Genomic DNA, 10,909 nt, shown 5'->3' with positions numbered 1-10,909 from the left:
GCTCGGCTCACCAAAAAGAGCCCTTTAAAAAAAACATGTTTTGTATTTTTTCAAGTCAAAACGTTTGCGATAGTTTGACTATGATTGGTGTTAAAACACTTCTAATGAAATTATTAAATGAAATCATACTCTACCTTAAGCACAATGTATTTAAAAATGCATTGGTTTCTTATGAAAAAGGATGCTATTAAACATTTGCATTTACAGTATAACTTTTTAATGTATATAAACAACGTGCATATAAATCTAACCATTCAAAACAAATACAATCTGAACAGCATAATAGAATATTGCACCATATCAAAAAATAATAATATTTTTTGCAAAACTGCAGCATCCCACAAATTGAAATGAATGTAAAAAAGCAGGATGCTATTACACATGTGCATTTAAAGTATAACTTTTTTAATGTATATAAACAAGGTGCATATAAATGTAACAATTCAAAATGAATACAATCTGAACAACATAATAATAGAATATTGCTCCATATCAAAGAAAAATAAATAACAATGTGCAAAACTGCAGCATCCCACTTAAAACATTAAACTGGTCCCTCATCTCTCTCTTCTTTATTGCCATGTTATAACCAGCAGCACACAGCAATGCTGACCATCTGTTGCTTTTATGAGAGATTTACATTCAGAAATGCAAGCTGCCTCACTTTCGAAGGGCTGATGCGGTTTCTTCTCTCAGTAATTATTTGTCCTGTTTTTGAGAAGACCTTCTCAGAGGGAACGGGTGAGGCCACTATGCAGAGTCTCCCTGTCATGACTTTAGTAAGCTGTCGGTAGACAGAGGCCTTGTTCTTCCACCAGCTCAGCTCACATGCAAATGTTTAATAGCATTCTTTTTCATAACAAACCAATGCATTTTTAAATACATTGTGCTTAAGGTAGAGTATGATTTCATTTAATAATTTAATTCTAATTGTTTTAACACCAATCATAGTCAAACTATCGCAAACTGTTTGACTTGAAAAAATACAAAACATATTTTTTTAAAGAGCCGTTTGGGAACCAAACGAGCTGAGCCGAACGAGCCGGTTCACTGAAAAGAGCCGGAACGCCCATCACGAGCGTGCCTGCACTCCACGGTTGCATGTTTTGGCTAAATTACATCTCAGCTACTGCCGACAAGGACTAAATTGATTAGGCTGCCTCAGTTGAGAGGTTGACTTATGATTCTTAAAAAGTTATTTCACTCAAACCTAACTCTTTATCACTTCTGGTAGACTAGTGAAAAATTACATAGATTCTGCTCTGTTTCTCCATTTCTTTGAAAAGTACATATGGATGACATGGGAATCTTGCTGGCTTTTAGGCTCTTAACCTTCATAACACGTGTCTGCCTGCACAGCAAAATAGTAGAATATCATTTTGGGGGGGTAAAAACACAACTGTGTGCAGTACTTGTTATGAAATGTCATAAAATATTCATGTTGCCGCGTCTTCTCAAGAGAGCATTTCGGGTTAACGACATCTCACGTTGACTCGGGCTGTATTCTCGTTCATTTCCGGAGGGCACGTCAGCGGACGAGTCGCATAGAGCGAGAGTGCGCTGTCTCTTCAGGGGTTGGGACAACCGAAGCTCCATTCATTCTATCCTCCTAAAAAAGATAGCCCCGAGCGCAATGCTGCTGCAATTTTGAAACAAATACTATTTACAATTGTGTAAATATTGGAAACATGACCCGGGCTCATTGCAGAATCAATACGTTAGTTTGTGATAGTAATTTGGCTGGTTTGAGAAACGCCGATCGTTGACTAATGGTCCGGGACCTCTCTTCGCCGATGGTGGAGCAGCTAGCTGGATACGAAAACAGCGTCAACTCCGTGTTCAGTCAACTCCGTGAGCAAGGGACAGCCTTTCCAAGCCTTCTGTGGTGAAAAGGTTCAGCAACCAAGTGCTGAACTACCCTATTCGACTTCAACAATCCTCCTGTTTGACTGAATTATGTACCAGGTGCAGGTAAGCTTACGATTTTAAAAGCAGTCCTCCAAAAGCCAGTTTTTCACGCCATAATGGCACGTGTAGGCTACATAACCTAGTAAAAAACTGTGATTCTATAGCCTACAGACTGCTTGAGGACATTTTATGGAAGTAAAATGAATTACTATAAAAAAAATTGTGCGGGCATAAGATGAATGACGATAGAAATTAAGTAGTTTTTGCAAGAGTAATAACATTTAACACACTGAGTGTACTAAACATTAGGAACATCTGCTCTTTCCATGAGACCAGGTGAAAGCTATGATCCCTTATTGATGTCACTTGTTAAATCCATTTCGATCAGTGTAGATGAAGGGGAGGAGACTTGTTAAAGGGGATTTAACCCTTGAGACAATTGAGAAATGGATTGTGTATGTGTGCCATTCAGAGGTTGAATGGGCAAGACACGATTTGTGTCTTTGAACAGGGTATGGTAGTAGGTGCCAGGCGCATTGGTTTAAGTGAGTCAAGAACTGCAAATGCTGCTGGATTTTTCATGCTCAACAGTTTCTCTTATGTATCAAGAATGGTCCACCACCCAAAGGACATTCAGCCAATTTGACACAACTATGGGAAGCTTTGGAGTTAACATGGGCCAGCATCCCTGTGGAAGTCTTGACACTTTGTAGAGTCCATGCCCAACCAATTTAGGCTGTTCTGAGGGCAAAAGGGGGCTGCAAACTCAATTATTAGGGAGATGTTAATGTTTTGTACACCGTCTATACGAACCAGCCAGGGAATGCCTACAAGCTTTACTTCAATGAGTGAGACCAATTTATCTTTTAATGATTTAAACTTCAGTTCATCTTGCTGTTTTCTTTATTGAGAGTGAGTTGTTATTTGGTTTCTATTAGTGGACCACTTATCAACATCTAAGCTATCATGGCTGTGCCTGCTGAAAGCACGTTTTAGGACTCCCTCTTACAGTGCATTCGGGAAGTATTCAGACCCCTTGACTTTTTCCACATTTTGTTATGTTACAGCCTTATTCGAAAATGGATTAAAAAAAAAAATCCCCCCTCAATCTACACACTACCCCATAACTACAAAGCAAAAAAAACTAGTTTTTAGAAATGTTTACTAATTTATAAAAATACAAAGCTGAAATATCACATTTACATAAGTATTCAGACCCTTTACTCAGTACTTTGTTGAAAATCAAATCAAATCAATCAAATCAAATTTTATTTGTCACATACACATGGTTAGCAGATGTTAATGCGAGTGTAGCGAAATGCTTGTGCTTCTAGTTCCGACAATGCAGTAATAACCAACAAGTAATCTAACTAACAATTCCTAAACTACTGTCTTATACACAGTGTAAGGGGATAAAGAATATGTACACAAGGATATATGAATGAGTGATGGTACAGAGCAGCATAGGCAAGATACAGTAGATGGTATCGAGTACAGTATATACATATGAGATGAGTATGTAAACAAAGTGGCATAGTTAAAGTGGCTAGTGATACATGTATTACATAAGGATGCAGTCGATGATATAGAGTACAGTATATACGTATGCATATGAGATGAATAATGTAGGGTAAGTAACATTATATAAGGTAGCATTGTTTAAAGTGGCTAGTGATATATTTACATAATTTCCCATCAATTCCCATTATTAAAGTGGCTGGAGTTGAGTCAGTGTCAGTGTGTTGGCAGCAGCCACTCAATGTTAGTGGTGGCTGTTTAACAGTCTGATGGCCTTGAGATAGAAGCTGTTTTTCAGTCTCTCGGTCCCAGCTTTGATGCACCTGTACTGACCTCACCTTCTGGATGATAGCGGGGTGAACAGGCAGTGGCTCGGGTGGTTGATGTCCTTGATGATCTTTATGGCCTTCCTGTAACATCGGAATCACCGAATCAGTGTATTCGTCAATGTTGTTATCTGACGCAATACGAAACATGTCCCAGTCCAGGTGATGGAAGCAGTCTTGGAGTGTGGAGTCAGCTTGGTCGGACCAGCGTTGGACAGACCTCAGCGTGGGAGCTTCTTGTTTTAGTTTTTGTCTGTAGGCAGGTATCAGCAAAATGGAGTCGTGGTCAGCTTTTCCAAAAGGGGGGCGGGGCAGGGCCTTATATGCGTCGCGGAAGTTAGAGTAACAGTGATCCAAGGTTTTTCCGCCCCTGGTTGCGCAATCGATATGCTGATAAAATTTAGGGAGTCTTGTTTTCAGATTAGCCTTGTTAAAATCCCCAGCAACAATGAATGCAGCCTCCGGATAAATGGTTTCCAGTTTGCAAATAGTTAAATAAAGTTTGTTCAGAGCCATCGATGTGTCTGCTTGGGGGGGGATATATACGGCTGTGATTATAATCGAAGAGAATTCTCTTGGTAGATAATGCGGTCTACATTTGATTGTGAGGAATTCTAAATCAGGTGAACAGAAGGATTTGAGTTCCTGTATGTTTCTTTCATCGCACCATGCCTCGTTAGCCATAAGGCATACGCCCCCACCCCTCTTCTTACCAGAAAGGTGTTTGTTTCTGTCGGCACGATGCGTGGAGAAACCCGTTGGCTGCACCGCTTCGGATAGCGTCTCTCCAGTGAGCCATGTTTCCGTGAAGCACAGAACGTTAGTCTCTGATGTCCCTCTGGAATGCTACCCTTGCTCGGATTTCATCAACCTTGTTGTCAAGAGACTGGACATTGGCAAGAAGAATGCTAGGGAGTGGTGCACGGTGTGCCCGTCTCCGGAGTCTGACCAGAAGACCGCCTCGTTTCCCTCTTTTTCGGAGTCGTTTTTTGGGTCGCTGCATGCAATCCATTCCGTTGTCCTGTTTGTAAGGCAGAACACAGGATCCGCGTCGCGAAAAACATATTCTTGGTCGTACTGATGGTGAGTTGACGCTGATCTTATATACAGTAGTTCTTCTCGACTGTATGTAATGAAACCTAAGATGACCTGGGGTACTAATGTAAGAAATAACACGTAAAAAAACAAAAAACTGCATAGTTTCCTAGGAACGCGAAGCGAGGCGGCCATCTCTGTCGGCGCCGGACAGGTGAAGCACCTTTGGCAGCGATTACAGCCTTGAGTTCTCTTGGTTATGATGCTGTTCTCTTGGTTATGATGCTACAAGCTTGGTACACCTGTATTTGGGGAGTTTCCTCCATTATTTTCTGCAGATCCTCTCTGTCAGGTTGGATGGGGAGTAGAGGTCGACTGATTAATCGAAATGGCCGATTAATTAGGGTCAATTTTCAAGTTTTCATAACAATCGGTAATCAGCATTTTTGGACACCGATCATGGCCGATTACATTGCACTCCACAGTGCCTGTTAATTTATCATTGAATCATAGCCGACTTCGCCAAACGGGTGATTTAACAAGCACATTCGCGAAAAAAGCACTGTCGTTGCACCAAAGTGTACTTAACCATGAACATCAACGCCTTAATTAAAATCAATACACAAGTGTATATTTTTAAACCTGCATATTTAGTTAAAAGAAATTCAGGTTAGCAGGCAATATTAAACTAGGTAAATTGTGGCACTTCTCTTGCTTTCATTGCATGCAGAGTCAGGGTATATGGGTCGCCTGGCTCGTTGCAAACTAATTTGCCGGAATTCTACGCAATTATGACATGACATTGAATGTTGTGCAATGCAGCAGCACTATTTAGACTTATGGATGCCACCCGTTAGATAAAATAGGGAACGGTTCTGTATTTCACTGAAAGAATAAACATTTTGTTTTCGAAATTATCGTTTCCGGATTTGACCATATTAATAACCTAAGGTTCATATTTCTGTCTGTCATTATAATTGTCTTTTGATTTGATAAAATCAATTTAGCCTCAAATAAATAATGAAACATGTTCAATTTGGTTTAAATAATGCAAAAACAAAGTGTTGGAGAAGATAGTAAAAGTGCAATATGTGCCATGTTAGAAAGCTAATGTTTAAGTTCCTTGCTCAGAACATGAGAACATATGAAAGCTGGTGGTTCCTTTTAACATCAGTCTTCAATATTCCCAGGTAAGAAGTTTTAGGCTGTAGTTATTATAGGACTATTTCTCTCTATACCATTGTATTTCATATACCTTTGACTGTTGGATGTTTTTATAGGCACTTTAGTATTGCCAGTGTAACTGTATAGCTTCCGTCCCTCTCCTTGCCCCTACCTGGGCTCGAACCAGGAACACATCTAAAACAGCCAGCCTCGAAGGATTGTTATCCTTTGCTCCACAAATGCCGCTGCCCTTGCAGAGCAAGGGGAACAACTAATTCAAGGTCTCAGAGCGAGTGCCGTCACCGATTGAAATGCTATTAGTGCGCACCCCGCTGGCTAGCTAGCCATTTCACATCAGTTACACCAGCTTAATCTCGGGAGTTGATAGGCTTGAAGTCATAAAAACTTCAATGCTTGAAGCACAACGAAGAGCTGCTGGCAAACACACGAAAGTGCTGTTTGAATGAATGCTTACTGAATGAAGCCTGCTGCTGCCTACCACCGCTCAGTCAGACTGCTCTATCAAATCATAGATTTAATTTTAACATAATAACACACAGAAATACGAGCCTTAGGTCATTAATATGGTCGAATCCGGAAATGATCATTGAGAAATCAAATGTTTTATTCTTTCAGTTAAATACGGAACCGTTCCGTATTTTATCTAACGGGTGGGATCCCTAAATCTAAATATTGCTGTTACATTGTACAACCTTTCAATGTTATAATTATGTACAATTCTGGCAAATTTATTACGGTCTTTGTTAATAAATGGCCTTCACACAGTTCGCAACGAGCCAGGCGGCCCAAACTGCTGCATATACCCTGACTCTGCTTGCACGGAACACAAGAGAGGTGACACAATTTCTCTAGTTAAAAATCATGTTAGCAGGCAATATTAACTAAATATGCAGGTTTAAATACAGTGCCTTGCGAAAGTATTCGGCCCCCTTGAACTTTGCGACCTTTTGCCACATTTCAGGCTTCAAACATAAAGATATAAAACTGTATTTTTTTGTGAAGAATCAACAACAAGTGGGACACAATCATGAAGTGGAACGACATTTATTGGATATTTCAAACTTTTTTAACAAATCAAAAACTGAAAAATTGGGCGTGCAAAATTATGATTATTAAAATTATTAAGTTTAATGCTAGCTTGCAACTTACCTTGGCTTCTTGCTGCGCTCGCATAACAGGTAGTCAGCCTGCCACACAGGCTCCTCGTGGAGTGCAATGTAAGGCAGGTGGTTAGAGTGTTGGACTAGTAAAGCGTGATTCATCACTCCAGAGAAGCGGCAGGTAGCCTAGCGGTTAGAGCGTTGGACAAGTAACCGGAAGGTTGCAAGATCGAATCCCCGAGCTGACAAGTTAAAAATCTGCCGTTCTGCCTGGGAACAAGGCAGTTAACCCACCATTTGTAGGCCGTCATTGAAAATAAGAATGTGTTCTTAACTGACTTGCCTAGTTAAATAAAGGTGAAAAATAAATCGTCCACAATCGGTGTCCAAAAATGCAGATTATGAAAATCGGCTCTAATTTGTCAGACATTCCGATTAATCGGTCAACCTCTAGAACAGACTGAGGCGTGCAGTACTACATAGAGCCATGACTACATGGAACTCTATTCCACATCAAGTAACTGATACAAACAGTAAAATTAGATTTAAAAAACACCTTATGGAACAGCGGGGACTGTGAAGCAACACAAACATTGGCACAGACAAATGCTTACACACATGATCACATACACACTGTACATACACATGGATTTAGTACTGTATATATGTGGTAGGGGCTTGAATTCTGTGAATGTATTGTAATGTTTTAAAATGTATAAACTGCCTTACTTTTGCTGGACCCCAGGAAGAGCTGCTCTTGCTGGACCCCAGGAAGAGCAGCTAAAGCAGCAGCTAATGGGGATCCATAATAAGTACAAATACTCCTGCATTGTCTTGGCTGTGTGCTGAGGGTCATTGTCCTGTTGGAAGGTGAACCTTCACCCTAGTCTGAGGTCCTGAGCTCTTCTGGAGCAGGTTTTCATCAAGGATCTCTCCGTTCATCTTTCCCTCGAGCCTGACTAGTCTCCCAGTCTCTCCCTCTGAAAAACATCCCCACAGCATGGTGCAGCCACCACCATGCTTCCTCCAGACGTGTCACTTTGCATTCAGGCCAAATAGTTCAATCTTGGTTTCATCAGACCAAAGAACATTTTTCCTCATGGTCTGAGTCTTTAGGTGCCTGTTGGCACACTCTAAGTGGGCTGTCGTGCCTTTTACTGAGGGGTGGCTTCCATCTGGCCACTCTACCATAAATACCTGATTGGTGGTGTGCTGCAGAGATGGTTGTCCTTCTGGAAGGTTCTCCCCTCTCCACAGAGGAACTTTGAAGCGGTGCCAGTGACCATTGTGTTCTTGGTCACCTCCCTTCTCCCCTGATTGCTCAGTTTGGCCAGCTCTAGGAAGTCTTGGTGGTTCCAGTTTTCTTCCGTTGAAGAACGGAGGCCACTGTGTTCTGGGGACCTTCAATGCTGCTGTGCCTGGACACAATCTTGTCTAGGAGCTCTACGGACAATTCCTTCCACCTCATGGCTTAGTTTTTGCTCTGACATGCACTGTCAACTGTGGGACCTTATATAGAGAGGTGTATGTCTTTCCAAATCATGTCCAATCAATTGAATTTATCACAGGTGGAGTCCATTGAAGTTGTAGAAACATCTCAAGGATGGCCAATGGAAACAGGATGCACCCGAGCTCAATTTGGAGTCTCTTAGCAAAGGGTCCAAATACTTAAGTAAATAAGGTATTTCTGTTTTTTATTTTTAATACATATGTAAACAATTCTAAACCTGTTTTCTCTGTGTCATGATGGGATATTGTGTGGAGATAGATTAAAACATTTTTTTAAATCTATTTTAGAATAAGGCTGTAACATTTTTTGTGGAAAAAGTTAAGCAACCCCTACTAATTTCACCTTCAAGTTGTTGAAATGTTCTTAATCTTTCAAATGCTCGATCCACACAGCAGACTTTGTGGGCTAGGTTAAGAATGCTGTGTTGCAAGTGTAGCGCTACATTTAGCGCTACAGATACTTCACTTTAAGCCTTTTAGATCCCTTTTTGTGCACTATGCGCTCTAATCTTTTAAAAGCATTTTGCCAAGGCAAAGACTTAAACTAGATAATTCTTATCTTGAGTAACAATCCCTGACTGAATATGATGAAAAAGTTGTCAAACATGATAGGTTTGCAGCATTTGATTCATGCCTGTTGGAAGATTCCAAGGAAGTGCATTTTTGTCACTATACATCATATGCTAGCCTCCTATACTGCAATGCTCCTCAAACCATGCTGATGCAAAAATGCTGACGGGACACTATTTGGCAGGCATCAAGTTTTATCTCACGAACATGAGTACTCAATGCACAGTATATGCATGTCAGGGTGGAAGGCCAAATACACCTGAATACTGAGAAGAGACACTAAGTGAGAACCTTGATGTCAGATAAGTGGACAATCTGTACAATACTTAAAGTACCCCCCCCATGCAGTCTCTTTTTTAAACATTTTATTTATATTTTTTATGATTTATATCCCTGTGCCCAGTCTGATTGTGTGGGCTTATTGATGCAACTGTACATATTTACATACACAGCCCTGATTTGGTGGATAGGATCGTCTAGACCAGGAGTACTCAAATCTTACCATACGAGGTCCTGGGCTTGCTGGTTTTCTATTCTACCTGATAATTAATTGCACACAGCTGGTGTCCCTGGTTTAAATCAGTTCCTGATTAGAGCGGAACAATGGAAAAATGCAGTGGAACTATCTTCGAGGTCCAGAGTTGAGTTTGAGGGGTGTAGACTTTACCCCTTCAAAGTAGGAGGATCCATATGCAAATAGAAGCTTTCTGGTCATTGGTAAGAAATAATCAGATTGATGTCATGATTAGGGATGCACGATATATTGGTGAACTTATCAGAAATCGGCCGACGTCTGTCTAGTTTAACGCCGATGTGTAAAACCGATGTCAAAGCTGACGTGCCTATATAATGTAGGCACATGACGTAATGACCCCACGTAAAATGTAGCGCTACACATGCAACACAGCATTCTTAACCTAGCCCACAACGTCTGCTGTGTGGCTCGAGGAGTCATTTGAAAGATTAAGAAAATTTCAGCGAGACAACGCCAAGATAATGGATTTTTATTGCCCTTGACAATCAACCGTTCTCTGTCGTGGGTGATGTTGGCTTTCACCGACTGGTCGGGCTTCGGTACACACTACCAAGTGTGCTGTTTTTCAGATGTTGCCCTACCGGAGTTACACAGTAATAGCGTCACTGCTATTAGCTTAACGACTGACATTTGGACCAGTGATATCAGCCCCATGAACATGCTGAGTCTGACATCACAGTGGGTGGTGGAGGATTCCGTACTGAGGAAAGTCTTATTGCTCATGAATGTGCTGGTTGTCATACCGCTGCTGCCATTTTAATGGCATTTGAGAACATGTTTGAAACTTTTAAACCTGAACACACTAGCTAGCTCCATTTGAACAACTGACTGGAGAAATAAGCTCATCAACTGCGCCTGCAGCAGACGTGATACCCTCTGTCATGGCTTTGAAACTAGGGGTCGACCGATTCATCGCAATGGCCGATTAAATGGCCGAAATCGGTATTTTTGGGCGCATATTTTTATTATTATTAATATTTTTTTACACCTTTTTATTTAATTTTTATTTAACTAGGCAAGTTAGTTAAGAACACATTCTTATTTTCAATGACTGCCTAGGAACGTGCCAGAACGACAGGTTTTTACCTTGTCAGCTCTGGGGAATCCAATCTTGCAACCTAACAGTTAACTAGTCCAACGCTCTAACCACCTGCCTTACGAGGAGCCTGCCTGTTATGCGAATGCAGTAAGCCAAGGTAAGTTGCTAGCTAGCATTAAATTTA

At 40.9% G+C, this 10,909-nt stretch overlaps 1 protein-coding gene across 1 annotated transcript in view; it reads left to right on the top strand.

Moving 5' to 3' along the window:
* The first annotated feature begins 1,618 nt into the window (after window positions 1-1,618).
* pex5lb (peroxisomal biogenesis factor 5-like b) overlaps window positions 1,619-10,909 on the top strand; it is a 161,151-nt gene continuing 151,860 nt past the window's right edge. Inside the window, exon 1 of the mRNA XM_064943118.1 lies at window positions 1,619-1,971. Coding sequence (XP_064799190.1) covers window positions 1,957-1,971 — 15 coding nt within the window. The 5' untranslated portion in view covers window positions 1,619-1,956. The remainder of the gene's footprint in view (window positions 1,972-10,909) is intronic.

This window comes from Oncorhynchus masou, chromosome 3, assembly GCF_036934945.1.
Source record: "Oncorhynchus masou masou isolate Uvic2021 chromosome 3, UVic_Omas_1.1, whole genome shotgun sequence".
Classification (NCBI taxonomy): Eukaryota; Metazoa; Chordata; class Actinopteri; order Salmoniformes; family Salmonidae; genus Oncorhynchus; species Oncorhynchus masou.
This window is presented reverse-complemented; position numbering and strand designations above follow the sequence as displayed.